This window comes from Eubalaena glacialis, chromosome X (assembly GCF_028564815.1).
Source record: "Eubalaena glacialis isolate mEubGla1 chromosome X, mEubGla1.1.hap2.+ XY, whole genome shotgun sequence".
In the NCBI taxonomy this organism is placed as follows: domain Eukaryota; kingdom Metazoa; phylum Chordata; class Mammalia; order Artiodactyla; family Balaenidae; genus Eubalaena; species Eubalaena glacialis.
This window is the reverse complement of record NC_083736.1, coordinates 62,787,609-62,804,493: the sequence shown is the minus strand read 5'-3', so window position 1 is coordinate 62,804,493 and position 16,885 is coordinate 62,787,609. Positions and strand designations below refer to the sequence as shown.

The 16,885-nt window shown below is 53.2% G+C and overlaps 1 protein-coding gene across 3 annotated transcripts in view; it reads right to left on the bottom strand.

The window, feature by feature from the left end:
* STARD8 (StAR related lipid transfer domain containing 8) overlaps positions 1 to 15,991 on the bottom strand; it is a 38,982-nt gene extending 22,991 nt beyond the window's left edge. For 2 of the 3 annotated variants that reach the window (XM_061179398.1, XM_061179399.1), the window contains exon 1: positions 8,660 to 8,804. Coding sequence is in view for 1 of the 3 variants with exons in the window: in XM_061179397.1 (XP_061035380.1) it covers positions 15,852 to 15,960 (109 nt within the window). In the remaining 2 variants the exon portion in view is untranslated. Of the gene's footprint in view, positions 1 to 8,659; positions 8,805 to 15,851 lie in introns of those variants that run through there. The other variant, XM_061179397.1, reaches the window with a different exon arrangement.
* Between the last annotated feature and the right edge of the window lie 894 nt (positions 15,992 to 16,885).

The following is a 16,885-nucleotide window of genomic DNA, read 5'->3' as shown; positions in this document are numbered from 1 at the left end:
CCTCCTCATTAAATAGGAGAAATCGCCTAGGCTATAGACACAAAAAACATATACCAGGGTTTTTGCAGTATGAACCCTTAAACCTGAAGTAAGTTCAGAGTAGTGGAGAAAGCACCTAATCATCCCATATCTCTTTGGTCTCCACAACAGCCCTGTCCAAAGCAGGTCTGCCGCACAAATGGGGAAACTAAGGCTATGGAAAGGTCAAGTGGCTTCTACTGGACTACAGATGGAGCCAGGAGCCTGCCTAAATACCCACCGCCCTCCTGTTGATCTGTTCCCATGTCAGCCTCCCCAGGCTCTCCCCTCCAAATCCACTCCCCCTTGGTTGTGTACTTATTCAACCACTATTACCTGAGCACCTACTCCACACCAGGCCCTATGGTAGGCACCAAGGTCTGAAAAGTGAACAAATGTTGAACTCTCCTGGAGTACTTGGCCAGAGCTGCTACCACGCCCATCCTTCTCAGGGAGGCAGAGGCTAAGATGGAATGTCCTCTGAAGCACTCCCTGGAGCTTGTTTGGAGGCAAGTAACAGAGAATGAGCTTGAAAGCAATGGAGCTGGTAACTGGTACAGCCTGAGGGAAGGATGCCTGCAGCACCCAAGAGCCCTGAGGTGGGAACATTGTGGGGAGGACTAGAGTTTCCAGACAAAAGCCCACCACATACATACCCAATTTTAGCATGGGCCACACCAGCTGGAGGGCTCACAAAAGTGAATCCAGACGGCCTCCCGCCTGCCCCTAACCTTCTAAATAATGCAACCTGGTTGTGGAGATAGCTCATTAAAATGTCTCTTCTCCCCTGATGCCACCCAGCAGCCTGCTCTCCACCCTCAGTGCCGGAAAGTGCTAACCAGGCAGGCCTGCTGCTGACATCGGAACAACCCCCAAATCCCTCCTGCACACACTCCCCCACCCCAGTGCAGCTCGCTTTAGAGCATGGATACCCAGCCCTCAGTGTTTTCTCTCCTCTCCATCTGTCCACCTCGGGGGTCTGGGAGCAGGCAAGGACCTGGGGACTGTCTGCACAGCAGTGACTGATTGCTGGTGGGTGCGGGGAGCAGTCAGGGGTAGAAGGGAGACTCAAGCTTCAGGTCTTGCCTCCCAGCCAGGCATCTGGGAAAGGGAAGGGGGAATCATGACACAGTCACTAAGGGTGTGGGTGGTGGACTCAGACTGCCTGTGTCCTGATCCCAGCTCCATCATTCCCAAGCCGCTGGAGTGACCTTGAGGAAGTTCTTCTTTTAACCTCTCCTTGCCTCAGTTTCTTCACACATAAAATGGGGGTGACGACAGCAGTATCTACTTTGCTGAATTGTCACGGGAGCTAAGTAAATTCAAATGTGTCAAAAATTGAGAACAGTTCACGATTATTCTTGGTGTTACCATCATTACTACAGCCTCTTGCAGTGTCATAAATGCCACTAAGGAGGCCAGAGGAAGGGAACCCTGTAGGCGGGCATGCCCAGGAAGAGCTTTTCGGGAGGAGGTGGAATCTGAAGTGACAGAAAAGTCCAGACGTATGCCCAGGAGGTGGCAGGTTTGCGCACAGCATGTCCCCAGGTCAGTGAGAAACAGCAAAGTGACAAGGTGGCAGAAAGTACTACTAAACAACAATAACAGTGAGAGTACTGTTTATATTATTGGATTTAATATTCAGCAACCCATGAGGTAAGTACATATCTCCATTTTACAGCTGACAAAATGGAGGCTCACAGAGATTACGTAATTTGCCCAAAGTCACCCAGTGCTGCATTATACCAGAGTCCCCACTCTTCACCATGACACTCTCCTGCCCCAGGCGCCGTGTGTACACTTCGGGGGGTGTTTTGCTTCGGCTCCACTCTGGCCACTTTCCCACATGCCCCTCTCTGTTGTTCCCATTTAGAAGGCCCTACTCAGGTGAGGGCAGCTCAGACCAGATGTTTGGGGCAAGGTGCTTCCCAAGCTCGCTGCCCCTGTCCCTCCTGACTTGACTTCAGCCTGGAGCAGAAAAGGTGGCTGCAAGTGCCTATCTCACACCTCAGACAGGCCTGCCTTTGGCCAGCCCAGATAAAGGACAGGAAATCCTCGGGCACCTCCCCTGGAGGTCACTCCCTCTACCATGGGAACAGAGTTGCGGCTTGGGCAGAGGTTCCTCTGTGGTGGGGAAGCTGCCAAGTCAGCCCCAGCCGCCCTGGCTGCCGAGTGTGGTTTGGGGGAAACAGGGAGGGCTGAGCGTCAGAGACCTGGGTTCCAAATCCTCCCTCCCTGGAGACTGTGCCCTTCCTCTCTCTGGGCCTCAGGTGGGGATCAGCCAGGATCGCACTGGGGGGCTCACACTGTCTATCTGACTGGGCTGCTCTGAGAACAGAATGGGATCATGGAAGTGAAAGTGCCTTGGAAACCTTAAAGAAATGGGAGGACGCGTCAATGCCATCGTCATCAACTGCTAGAGGCGTGGCTGAGTTGGTGTTTCTCCCCGTCTGATTCACCCTTCTAGGCCCCACTGTGGGCATGGCTCGGACTCATTTCCAGCTTCGATGCTCCTTAAAATATCCCCTTCCTCCACCCCCCGACCAGCTCAAGAGGCAAAAGCAAGTCACAGGAAAGCGGGCTATACGGGCAGCCCCCACACAGCACCATGCAGTCGGCCCATCCCAGTGAGCACCTCCTCCCCTCAGGCTTGCCCTCTGCTGTGGAAGCACTGAGAAGAAGGCCCTACCCTCCCAGGGCACCACAGTCATGGGAGCTGGCTGGACTGGAATGACAAACAAATCAGAGAGAACCGTATGAGGTGTTTGCACCCAGGACTCCTGGGGTTCAGAATCTACCTGAGATTCTGGAGTCAACCAGGAAAAGGTAATGGAGAAGTCTTCTGGAAAAGTTCAGGCTACAGAGAAACAGAGGAGAGTGAGGGACTTCCAGAGCCCCATTTCGTGCCCCAGAGCCACAAAGGGGTAGCATGTGCAAAGGACAGTAATGAGGCTGGGAAGGAGACTTGTCCCAGGTCCCCTGAGGGGCACTTGGAGAAGCTGAGGCTGTTTGGCCTGGGGAAAACACAGGGGGACTTGGGCTCTGTCCTCAGACATCTACAGATCAGAGAGAACAGATAGGGTCTAAGTGGTCCCAGGGGGCAGAGCTGGGACTCAGGGGTAAAAGCCATAGGGAGACAGAGATCAGCTCAACATCAGAAAAAACTTTTGGAGATTACATGGATGTAAGCAACCGCCTCGAAACATTGCACTCCCAGTTATTAAAGATGGGTGACAGGAGCTGCACAAGTACTTGGAGGGGGAAGACCCGAGCTTCAGCAAGAGAGTCAGACCCACTGCCCTCTAAAGGTTCTTCTTCCCCAAGCTCTGCCTGCTTCCTACCTCTGGGGTATTGTGGGAGAAGCATAAAGGTGACTGGAGCTGGCTAGGCCCTCGGCTGATTCCCACAGAGACATGGGATCTCAGGAGCACCTTGGGCTGGTACTACCCAGGGGGAGCAGGTCACTCATTAACTTGTGGCTGAATGGGTCAGAGGGTGGCCACCTGAGACAGATGGAAACATGAGGAGGGGCGAGAGAGCAAACTGTACAAAAGCCCACGCTCAAGGAAAACCCAAGCTCTGGCAGTTCAAGGCCCGGCCAGCCCTAACTGGCCAGCCGGCTAAGAGTATTTAGTGATTGGCCCTGGCAGAATTTGAAGCCAGCTCACCTTTGCCTTGTGGATAAGAAAATGCTCTTGACTGGAAACACATACTCTCATGGCTAAACGGAAGCCTGGGAGACCACTGAGTCCACGCCATCGGCCCTGCGTTTTAAAGATCTAGGCCCAGAGAAAGCAAATGTCTTCTCTGAAGTCACTCATGGAGAGGTATCTATAGAGAGACACAACCAGAAGCCAGGTTTCCTGACCCTATCGTAGGCCCACAGGGTTCACTAAATGTTGGTTCCTTCTCGTCTCACTGAAACTGCAGAAAGCTTCTTGTGGTCTAGAGCTTTCTAAATTGGACCTGGGTCCTAGCTTGACCTTCCCAACTCCCACTGCTTGTCAAGATACAGGTTCTCTGAGGAAGGTCTCCTCCTCCACTATGGAGGTCTCAGGCCTCATGTCCCAGCCTGGTGTGAAGGGACCTACAGCGGACTGAAAACAAAAACACACAGCTCCACCCCACCCCCAGTAATGGCAAACCCTTTGGGTGGGCATTTCTTGCTCTTTTAGACTTTCAGATTGAATCAGGGAGTCAGCTGCTCCTGGAAACACCCCAACCCCCTTTTGACTCTGATGCCTAAAAAAACCCAAAAAACTCCTACCCCACTGTCCATCTGAATCCCTATTAACTCAACTCCCTGCCCCTCTCTATAATACCACCCAAGTTGCATATGTGTCCTTCAAGCAATGTGAATGACTACTTCTGTTTGCCCAAGTGAAAACAGAGGAGCAGAAGTTTAATTGGCCCCAGAAGTTCCCATGACTGAATGTTCGTTAATGTCCCCTTGGGGGAAGGTAAGGGCTCAGAAATGGGGTCCCTTTAAGGCCTGGGGTGGACAAAGAGTTAGTTAATGGCCATCCCTAGAGGTGACTTTCCAAAGTGGTTATTATGTGGCTCAATCATTAACCAAGCAGTGGCAGGACCCCAGGCTTGTTGGAAAGGAGCCACTCCTTTCCCAAGGACAGCCCAAGAGCAGGAGGCTCTGGGGCAGCGAGGCCTGGATGAGGGAAGCTCTCTCTCGGCTCCACACAGGGGTGGAGGAGGGCTGGCCCGGATATGGAGGAAGTCAGCACACCCTTACTGGAGTGGGAGGGAAAAGCGAGACAGTGAGCGTTTTTATCATGAATGAGAGAGGAAGCTCCAAGCTGGGTCATGGTGATTAGATGACAAGCTGGGAAAGACGCTCATCCTGAATGCATCCTGTTTTGCTCTGAAATGGAACTGGCCTCAGGGGCCAGGGGCAGGGGAGGGGCCAGGAGGCAAGCAGCCTCCCAGGAATTCTCCCAGGCCTGCCGACCTCAAGATCCTGGGTGGCCCTGGAACTGGGGAGGCCAGCAAGAGAGTCAGAACTCTCATTTACCACTAGAGAACCAGGGCACGCATGTACTTTCCACAAGAAGCCTCCACAAGTCAGCCTTGGGAGCCCGAGCCCCAGAGCCAGAGCTTCAGAGATGGCAGCAGGCACTGTAAAACAAGGGGATAGGGCTCCATAAACCCTCCAGCTCAGACCTTTCCTGGGCCTCTCTTTCAAGGTTCAGCTCAAATGTCACTGCCTCTGTCAGTCACCTTCCCCTCAGTCAAAAGCCACTGCTCCCTGGTCAGGCCTCCCAGGGCAAAATATCCTCCTCAACAATTGGAAATATGAACACTGCTAGGATATTTGATCATATTAAGGGACTGTTTTAAAGTGTGATAGTGGTACAGTGTCTATCATTTAAGTCCCTCTCACTCATATATATATATATATGACTATTTATAGATAAATCAAAAGGTGTCTGGGATTCATGTCAAAATAACAAGAAAGAGAATGAAGTAGATGGAGGCATATACAGGGAAGGATTGGCCATGGGCTAACGGCTGTTGAAGTTGGGTGACGAGCACATGGGACCTTATTACATTAATCATCTCTACTTTTATGTATGTTCGAAATTCTTCATAATAATTTTTTAAAGCCCTCACCGAGGTAAAGACTTAGTGTGTCGTGTATCATTCATGCCACTAACCCCCATCTACTAGATGGTAGGTTCCCTGAAGGTGGGGGTTACACTTTGTGTCCTCCACAAGACCTAGTAGCAAGAACTTAATGGCTAATAATTTATATAGCACTTGGTAGTTCACCAAGCACTTAGCCATGGATCCTCTTGTTTAATCCAGTAAAGTGGAAAAAGCGGGGAAAAACCAAGAGACTGAGAGACTGAGTGGTGCAGCAGAGCCTGGATTTAAACCTCCACGAGTCCTGCTCCCAGTCCCCAGTTCTTGGCCCCGCACCATGCTGGACTCCTGAGGAACTTAACCTCCAGTTCTGCAGTCCCTGAGAGGTCGCGGGTAAATAGGGACAGCAACAGTGGGCATGCAAGTTCCCAAGGTGGAAGGCTGGGCAAGAGGAGACTCAACACACAAACACAGCACTTCAGACTGGTGACAAGGGACCAGACTGGTGCCTCCTGTCCACTGATTCAAATTTACTAGGACCCGTTCCCCCTTAATATACACACATAAACCAAGGCCCCGGGTCACAGATGAATAAAGCTGTAATAAACACTTGACATCAACAACTGTGTTTCCAGCCCTGTGCTCAACTCCTCTGTTTAGGGTTGCAGGGTGGGGGAGTTCACACATCCCATCCTAGAGCCCTTGCATCTTTCAGATCCCCTATCTTTACTTTATCTGATAACAGCCTCCCAAAGGCCCAGGGCCATGACACTCGATCTTACCCAAACTGGGAGTCCAAGAAAAAAGTTCTCCTTATCCTATTCAAGCCAGAGGCAACTCCTTCTTCCAGTGAGAGACCCCATGCCCCACCTTCCCCAAGAAGGTGGAGGCATAGCCTGCCTTTGTTAAACCTGTCATCTGTTGAACCTGAACCTTCCAAGGCTTGAACAGGGAGCTCCAGGAGTCTCCGGGCAGAAAAGCACTGACCGCTGCCACAGCAGCCCCATTAGACACTCGATCCTCTCCTCCCTTCGGGACTTTCTTGCTTTTGTGTTGCTGCTGTTATCCCTATACCCGGCTCCAGGGGTCCTCTGCTCCCTCCTCTCCAATCTATAGCCCTAAGAATGGAATTTTTAAACCTCAAGAAGACAGAGAGTGTCAAAGTTTGGACTTCTCTATGCCACTTCCTTCACTCCTCTGTTCAAACTCAGGAAGTGTTGTCTTCTGTCTTCCCCGCAAGACTCATGCCACCCGCCCCCCCAGGACTCACACAGGGTACACAGCCCTTTAGTGCAACTTCAGTCTCTCTTCTTGCCCTAAACACCTCCAGATATCATCTCCCTCTCCTCTCCAGATCAGGGAGAGGAGCTGCAGATGCACAGAGAGGTTTAGCATACTTCTCCAAGAATTGCTTACGGAGTGGAGAAAAGGCAAGCAAATAGGGGAAACCAGACTCAATCCATGTGGTGTTTTCTAACTACAGAGGTCCAGGGAGTAGAAATTCCAAATCCCAAATCCAGAAAATAGTTGGACAAAGGCCAAATCCTGGAAATGAGGACCAGCCCAGAATGTCCAGCAATATGGCAGCTGTAGCTTTAGGGTGAAAGAATCCCCCACCCCTAAAACCATCATTCCCATCACATTCTTTCCATTCACTCCATCAACCACTCAGAAACCACCTGCAGTCACCACCTTCTCTACGCCCTTGGGCTGCCTGCCCTCTCATTCCCCCGACAAGAACTGTCTCTCTTCTATTCCAGGAGGATGAAAGTGAAGGGAAAATTCAGAGAGCAGTAAGACAGACGGTGGGTGGGGACATCAACCCCTAGAGTGGGGGCGGGAACAGGTCCACAGTAGGAGTCAGGGTTTGAAAATAGCCCTGGGTGTGATTCATCACCGTCTCCTTCGGGGTCGGCAGAAGTGGGTGCTCTGAGTGAGATGGAGACAAGCCAGGGCCCTCCAGCCCAACCTCTGGGGCCCAGGGCTCTGCGTTGGCCCCACCACTCCCCACCAGTCTGGCTGCTGTCCTGCTTGCCCTCCCCACCACCACTAGTTTTCCAGCTGGCTTAGCTGCATAATCACCACAAGGCTCTCCATCTGCATAGCTCCTGTCGCCCCAAGCATCTCAGAAACAACCCTTTACCTGCCAGTTTAAGAGCCTGGACAAGTCACCAGATGTCAGGGTGGAAGAGACTGGCCCTTTAGATACCGAAATCCAGCCCACCACCCAAGGTGCAGTTGAAAACACTGTGGCCCACAGAAGTAGCATGACTCGCCTAAGGCCACATGAATTAGTGGCTGAGCTTTGGTTCCCTGAGTCGTAACTCAGTACTTTAAGGAGTTTGGGAGAAGAGAAATGGAGGAGAGAACCTCAGACTATCTAATTGGGAAATCCCAAAAACTTCCACTAAAAGGCCTTTGCTCAGAGGTTCTCTAATCTAAACCCATTTTGGACTTCATGGGGAAACTGAGCCCTGGAAGAAGCGACTTATCCAAAGGTTTTCGCTTGATCCCCGCTGCCACCTCAATACCAGGAAAGTCCGGGCGTTTCTCAGAAGGAAGGCAGTGGCCGAGGGGAAAGCCCATGCCGCCCAACCAGGGGCTTCCTGGAAATGCGCTCAAAGCAGAGGAAGGAGGAGAGGAGAGGAAAAGCGGCATGACCCGACCGCAAAGCCCAAGCCCCGCCACCCCGCCCAGTTCCAGCCCGTCTCCGAAGCCCCTGAGCTACGGCTCCGGGCTCCAGTCAGGCCCGGGGGTAAGGGGCGGACAGCCGCCTTCCACCACCCCACTCCCGAGGCTTCCTAGGGAGAAGCGCGGCTGGCGGGCTCCGGGGGTCCCCCAATTTCGGTGACACCGGCCTCAAATCCTGGTGACGCAAATGGCTCGGCTCGCTCCCTCCGCGTCTCCCGTGGACGCCGCGCAGCCGAACCGCTAAGAGCGGGGGCGGGAGCGCGCCGGAGAGGCGAGGAGAGGAGAGGCGAGGCGAGGGAGCCCCGGCCCCCCGCCGGCCCCGACCTCCCCCGGCCGTCGCCCCAACTCCCACCTGGAGGCCGCGTCCGTCGCTTTGGGTTCGAGACCCCGACGCAGCTGCCAGCGGGCGGGAGGCACGCGCGGAGCCTGGGGTTGGGCGGGGGTAACGGTGCCAGCCAGAGGAGCAGCTGCCGCGGCTGCTTAGCTGTTGTCAACCCGCGGCCACTCTCTGCGCAGGTGGGGAGGGAGCAGCGGCGAGTCGGGTGGCGGGGACGCCCCGCCCACCTACAGGACCTTCGACCAATGAGGGCGCAGTCCGGCCCACCGAACTCCCCAGAAAGCGGCCCAAATTGTGGTGGGCGGGGCTCTGCCTTCGAGTTCTTCCAATCCGCGCGCTGCTGCCACTTCCTCCGGTCACACCAATGCGGGGGGGCTGGGACAAGGCACAAGCCCAGGGCCAGCAACTAAGGGTGAAGGAACGGGGTGGCCGGGCACGCAGACTAATATCTATTGAGCTCTGTAAGTGACTGGCACCGTGGGGGGGGGGGGGATTTAAATACTTATGCCATGTGCACGGGAAGGTTCAGTGGCTTGCTGAGGATAATTTACAGGGAGTTCAGAAGACACAACTTTGGTGAGATCTCCGATTAGTTGGGGCAACCAAGAGAACATTAGATATTTGAGAAGGATGTTGCCATTCCCACCTTGTTCAGGCCTCAGCATTCTGCAACTCCCCCACTCTCTGCCCCGTGTCCAAACTCTACCTCTGCAGAGAAATGCACGGAAAACTTGGGGCATTTGCATTAATCACAGTAGGAGAGGGCTCCCAAGAGTTGTGACAGCAAGTACCACCAGAAAGCCTGTTTAAATTCAGTAAGAAACTGAGTGTTAAGATTTGATTTCTCTCTTGCCTTTCCTCACAAGGGTCCAACACAAGTTCACACTTTGATTTCATTGTTGACTTGGGGACTCCTATTAGCCAGGGATGGAAATACCCAAGACCCCATGCCATCCAATCACCATCCTCCACATTTACAAATGCAGAAACTAAGAAGAAATGACTCACTCAAGTTTTCCCAGCAAATCCATGGCAGTAACAATACCTGCACACCGGTTTCTAATAGATGGGAGATTTCATACCTAACAGATGGGAGAAATGAAGCTGAGATTCCTAGAAAGCAGGGACTGCATCCGACTTGTTGCCTAGAGTACCCAACACTGAGGAGAGCAAAAATTAATGTTTCTTAGGACTGCAACTTTCTTAAGGTCGTCCAAGGCAATGGCAGAGCCAGACCTAGCCCCAGGTGACCCCTCTTGCCTGGCCTTCAGTACACTAGGCCAAATTGGAATTCTTCCACCTTCCTTCCCTGCCAGCCCTGATGAGAATCAGAGGAGAAATGGTGAAGCAAGGCTACCTCCAGTGTGTACTCCTCTTTTCCTCTCAATGGCATAACTGCACACAGCTGGCACTTTGCTCAAGATGAGCCATGTCCCCTTGGGTCTTGGATGTGGATGAGGCCTGTATGCCAGAACTCACTCCTGGAAACAAAATCCTACCCAGAGTCAGAAACCTTTATGATGGGTGGGAAGAAACCTTTATGATGGGTCACTCAAGATGACCTTCCTGAGACTGGGTTGCTATATTTGTAAGTATCCCTAAGGCTCTGAGTTGGAGCCAAACTTATCTTGCTTCTGGAAAAGGCTAGAAGAATATAAGAGTGTGGGTCCTGCAATGATCCTAGAGCTTCCCTAAGGGCAGGAAACCAAGTCAGAGCGGATTCCATCCACGCATGACACCAAGCACAGTGCCTACAGTAGCTTCTCAATAATGTTTGCTAATGGGTGAATGAATGTTAAAAGATACTCAAGGGACAACCATGAATAAATACAATCAAATGAATGATGAGCAAAAAACCCAATTTACCTTTTGGTGTATACATTTAACTGAATCAGATATGATGGGTTCTGAGATACCCAATTCTTTAAAAAAAAAAAAAAAGGCATCAAACCTGAAAACTGCAAAAGGGAAAACTACAGGAAGTACAAAAACTACAAAGAGTACAAAAACTACAAAAGGAGCAATTGCTATAAATAATGAGAACAAGAGCTTCACAGTGCCTGGCATAGACTAGGCACTCAATAAAAACACCTGGTAATGAGTGAACACAATAGTCAGCGAAAGCTACAATCCTAATATTTGCCATGCACATTGTGACATTCTGAAATGGCCCAAGCAATGTCTAGGCTATTTCTCTGGGTGTTTTTTGATCTTTCCCATATCCCATGAGCTTCAGAAAAGCAAGGAGAGCTCAGCCTCGTCAGAAAAACAAAGATAGTTCATCTCCTTCAACCACCAGCAGCCCTTGTTCCCCAAGCCCCCCACCCCCAACCTAAGCCAGAGTCTTGCATAGAACAGATATTCGGTAATGGTGCCTGGAAGATGAGAGCATGGTACCTTTTCACAGGTTCCTTTCTGGGCTGCATCTTGAATGACTCTAGAGATAACCGGAGCCTCCAGGTCTTTGCCATCCCTTTTTCCATAAACCCCCCTATTTCCTGTGTGTCCTGTAGTGCTGCTGCTGCCCTGGATGTCAGCTCAACCATCAGGCAGAGAAATGTAGAGTCTTCATGGGGGTAGGCTGAGGGCAGGTGAAAAAGCCTTAGGGTGAATGCATGTGTTTCTATGCCTGAGGCACGGGGCTTCCCTCATTCTACCACTACTACAGCCCAACTGTGTCATACAAAAGGCAGTACAATGGATTCTGGAGCCAGACAACCTGGGTACAAAGTGCAACTCTGCTACTTACTAGCTGTGTGACCTTGGGCAAATTACTTTCCAACTTTCTGTGCCTCAGTCTGTAAAGTGTGGACAATAATCATAGTCCTGACCTTATTCTGCTGCTAAGCAGATCCACTGGACTAAGTGACACTTAGAACAGTGGCTGGCACCTAGACAGTGCTTCTAAGTGTTAGATATGGTGACAGAGGCACTGAGCAATGGTAGAGTGAGCCCTGGATCAGGAAGTAGGAGAGTTGGGTGCTAGTCCCAGTTCTACAGCTTTCTGGCTGTGTCACCCAGGGAAAGTCATTGTGCCACTCCAACCATCAGTTTCTTCATCTGTAAAATGAGGGGAGAGTACAATCCCTAGTGGGCAAAGTTGAGACAATGGATGTGAGGCTGTACTGTAAAGGGTGACAGGTGACAGGATGGCACTGAAGGTGTTGCAGAGCTAAGCTTTTTGCCAGGGCCAATCAGCTCTTTCCTTCTAGGCAGTGGCACAGAGAAACTCTATATGCCCTTACCCTGAGCCTCACTCTGAGACACTTGCGTCCCAATAAGCACCCATCTGAGGACTTACAACAGTCCCTACACCCCTCCCTGCCCAGGATGGGGATTCCTCAGGCTGTTGCAGGTAGACCCATAGCCCCACTCCAGAATGGCCCAGGGTAACATCAGGTAGGAACCCAACAGACTCTTCCACTACTCTTTTCCATGCAGCTAAAGGAGCAGCAGCAAATAATTCCAGGGAACTCAGTTGGGAAGAAAAAAAGAGGAGTAGGAGCTGCGAGGGGAAAATCAATTACACTCAGACCAACCCTGCCCAGCACAAGACCATGGGTGCCCTGACACATGCACTCACACTTGCACACATATTCCTGCAGGCCTCATGGAAAGCCCACCCATCAGGCCTGGGAAGGTAAAGGACCACTCCCTGGTGGTTTAGGGCCCCCACCCAGCCTCATGAAAAGGGGCTATTGATCAGGCTGCCACAACGTGGGATTGTGACAGGTTGTAAAAAAAAAATTCCTGAGGAGCTGTGGCCACGTCAGGGGGGTGTGCACTAAGGGGGCAGCTGGAGTAGGGCCAGATGTGGGGAGGGGAAAATGTAGTGGTGGGAGGGGCTTGCAAAGGTGAGGGGCACACAGACACCTCACTGAGCACTGCCAAGTGGGGGTGGGGGACAGAGAGCTATGTCCTGGGAGGAGCACAAAGACCCCCTGTCAGCTCACAACCCAGGGGACTGCCATGGCTGTGCGCACCCCACACCCCAGAGCACTCCGCAGCGGGGAGCTCTGTGCTGGGCTGGGAGCCTTGGGCTGGCTGTGAGGGGAGCTGGAGCACTGGCCAAGCCAGGCACAGGCCAGGGGAGTTTCAAGGGTCACTTTTGCCCTTTCTGGGCTCTCCCTCCTTGAGCTAGGACACAGAGGCACTCATTCCCTCCCGCCTGCCTTCTGCAGCCATCAAGAGGAGAGTGTTGGGGCAGCTCATGACTGCCTCCAGACATTTGGACTAGGCAGCTGGAGGCAGAAAACCCAGGCCTACTCAGTCCCTGTCCCCGGCTCTTCCTCAGACATCCAAGAGCCTGTCTCCCTGTTCCTAACAAACACCAGATATAGTGTCAGCTTGATGGCATCCTGCAGCATCCACACAACAGACCCAGCGATGGGCCCCTTTCACACCCAGGATAGGACCCCTGCCTGGCTTTACTGGCCTATCTCAAAGGAGCTAGAGGTTTTCTGCTGCAAGCAGATGGTGCACCACCCCACAGCACTCTCCCCACCCCCACCCCGTTCCCTCGGGGAAGTCGGCCTGCCTTGGGCCAAACGAAATAGGTGGGGTCACACTGGGCACGGACACCCGGAGCAGGATGTCCACCCCCAGCCCCCACACCCCACGCCATTCCTGTCCTTCAGAGGAAGGTCACAGTGTGCTGAAGGGAAATGAGCAAAGGCAAGCCCACTTCCAGCTCGAGCCCCTCACCTTGCCCCGCACCCTCCCCATGCACACATACAAGCAGCTGAGGTCAGAGGAAAGTCCCTCTAACCTCCCCAACAGCTCCCTCTGCCTGATCTAGTTTCAGCCCTCAACTTGCTCCTTCCTGTCTAGGCTCAGTTTCCTCATCTGGAAAAACAGGGCTGGGTCCTGGTTTCTATGGTCCCTTCTTTCCAGATTATTCTCTGCTCCTGTGAGCTTCTCTGTGTGTCCCCAAGGGGTGGGGCTCCCAGAAACCCTACATGCATGGGGCTTCTGCAAAGGAAGGGGTGGTGGGGTGTGAGGGTCCTCTGAGGATGGGGGTTAGCAGGCAGCCAGGTGAGAAAGAGCAGGAGAAAGTGCAATAAAGGAAGGGGTAGGGCTGAGGTGAAATGCAGAGAAAGCGAGGGGGCTGAGGCCAAGCTGGTCCAGATGGCTGGAGACCCGTCCTCTGCCTCCAGTGCTGTCCTCAGCTCACCCTGCAGCAGTAGACACCCACAGCCCCTGAACAGAGCTCAGGATCCTGCCCCCTTGCCTGGGACCCTTCCACATGTCCCTCCCAGGAAGCAGCTCCCAAGACAAACTCTGGGAGGGTGAGGAGGAGATGAAGGAGGAGGAAAGAGGGGCCTCTTCCTTCCCACCCACAGGCTCCACCACCAGCCCACCACAGCCTGACCTCATGCTGCAGCCCACAAAGTTGGAGGGCTGCTGGGGTGAGGGGGAGGATGGGGGCGGAGAGTAGCTTTTACAGGTCCTGCCCACAGCCTGGCCCAGACCAACCCTGTGATTGTGGGTCTCTGGGGCTTGGCAATCTCAATTCAGAAAGACAGCGCCTGTCCCCTGGCCACCCATCCACCCTGCCTCCTTTCCCTGAAGGATAGCCCTTAGAGGCCCCAGGATGACATCAGAGAGGGCATGGGATGTGTGATGTGGCTCCAGGGCCACTCAGCAAAGGGTGTGGGTTCTCCTTGGCCTTGGAGTCCCTGTCTCATCTCAGTGGGCCCTTCGGCAAGCACAGCTCTCCCCCTCCTCAATATCCCTACACACACACACACACACACACACACACACACATAAAAGTTCTGATCTGACCCTGAGCCAGCACCAGGGCTCCCCTACGCATACACATCAACCTGTCAGTCAACATGGACATCCAGGCACTGACAGGGGCTTCCGTGGGGAACAGGGTAGATAGGCCCAACAAGGGTCCCTACCTTCCTGGAACTCCCATGCCAGTGCGGGAGGCAATAGCAGCCCCAGATGGAGAATGCCCAACCCAGGCAGGTGGGCAGCCAGGTTAGGTCCCAGAGGACAAGGAGACAGGAGAGGACAGCAAGGCTCCCAGGTTGCATATCTGATGTCTCTGGATCAGCTGATCCCCAAGAAACACCAGGAAAGCAGCTTCTGGGTCCCACTCTTACCAAGGCTCCTGGATCAGGGGCCAGGACACTGCAACTCTGGCTTCTACCCTGCTTCTACCACAGAGATGCTGTGTGACTGGACTGAGAGTCTTGCCCTCTCTGGGCTTCAGTGTCCACATACATACAATCAGAGGGTCTGATCTGAGGATCTCCACAGCCCCCATCCTTCAATGCATTCAAGTTCCATGACAAATCTAAACCTGGTTTGCTATTCCCTATATGCCTTTTGAGTGGGAGCAAGGGGGAAATTACCAGGGAAAAGGAACAGGCAGAGCCTGGAAGGTTTTTTTCAGTGCTCAAAGAAACATATATTTTTTCCATTTTAAAAAAGACAAGTGCCAGGCACTCTTGGAGGCCTGTTGGAGTGTTAACAGGCCCTGGGATGGAGCTTTTAGGCTTTACCAGCTGACTAAAAATGTGCTGCCAGGGTGGCTGGGCTGTGTCACACAACTAGGGGACAAAGTGGGGCAGGAAGGGGCCCTTGGGGTGACGGGGAGTGTAGGGAGCTACCGGCTAGGTAGTAAGACATGGAGACAAAACGTGGGATAGAAGGATGGACAGATATTCGAACGAAGAGGTAAAAATGCAGACCGAGGGTCAGACATATAGTGGAACAGGAAAACATAGAGGAGGGTGCAAGCGCCACACCAGAGGCAGCGACAAAGAAAGTGCTGGAGGAATAAGGGGCCAGGAACATACTGTTTATTAAAACTGCCTACTATGTGTTAATAACCATAGCAGCCTGTTTTTGTACTTTCTGAGAGGAGGATGCCCACACAGGGAGAGAGGTGGGTAGGGACGAAGCCAGTCAGACCATAGGGATCAAAGGATGCTGCACCCAGGGACTGAGAGAGCTGGCTAAGAATTAGAAGCAAGCAGGCTGCGGGGGTGGAACGTCTGAAAAAGGGGGCTGCCAGCCAGGGGCGGGGTTTAGACAAACGGACAGATGAAATCCATGAAAACGGGACTGGAACAACAGACGAGGCGGCGAGGGGGCCGGGAGTGCGGAGCCGGCGGGTGGCAGCACGGGGACTCCGGGCTCAGTGCAGCCGAGCCCCGACCTCCCGCAGGGTCCGCCCGGCTCTGATCACCTGGTTTCCAGCTCGGCGGGTCCCAGCGGGTGTCCTTCACACCCCGCGGCGTCCACGTCCGGAGCTTCGGGAGCCGCAAGGCCTGTCCCCAGCCCTGCGCCTGGGCCATGAGTCCGCGGCGGCTCCGGCGCCTCGGGTGGAGGCCCCAGGACTGAGCCCGCGGCCGGGCAGCGCCGAGGAAGGGAGGGAGGGGCCGACCTAGCCCCGCCCCCCCAGGGGCGACTAGAAAGTTCCACGCCCCCACCTTGAGCAGAAACTCCCCCTTCTCTGTCCTGCACCAGCCTCAAGTCATTTAGCTCCACTACTCTGCCTCCCCATCGCCATCGGGCCTCCTCTCTGGGGTTGGAGTGCCCCTCCGGCCTTCTCCACCCGGGCCCCCTATCTGAGAGGTGTCTCACAACCCATACCACTTCTCCCACCCCAGTTCGAGATAGCGAGGGTCTTTTTAGTCACCAGGTCAGCCCCTCCACCTCCTGTCTACTCGACATCTCACCAACCACGTGACATGACGGAAGCCCTTGTGCAACATCCAGATGGAGAAGGAAACAATGGTTCCTGCCATCTTGGCCGACTGACTCACTCCTGGGCCTCCTCCACCCCCCCAACCCCGTTTTTTGTCTGTCTGACAAAAGCAACGGACCCTGGGTTCCAACAAGGACCCCTTGAAACCCTTCTAGTGCCAAGAATATCCTGGACCTTATGAGCAGAAGCATTCCTTAAAGACGTTCTTGTGTTACAAACCCAAAACTGAGGCCCAAGAATACAAATGACTTGGCCATCATCTAAGCAGGGGACAATTATCTCTCTGTTGCAGGACAGTTATGAGGATGTAAAGGGGCTGATCATGGTACCTGGCACAGAGTACAGTCTCCATAAAGAAAGGTTTGCTTTTATTCTCAAAGAGATCAGCACTGGGCATCCACCATCAAAAAAAGCCTGGACCCAGGACCCTAAATTGCATAACCCATTCCCTTACCCCTAACCTCCATCTATGCAAGCAAACTTACATTACCTAACTTGGGAATGGTGGGGAG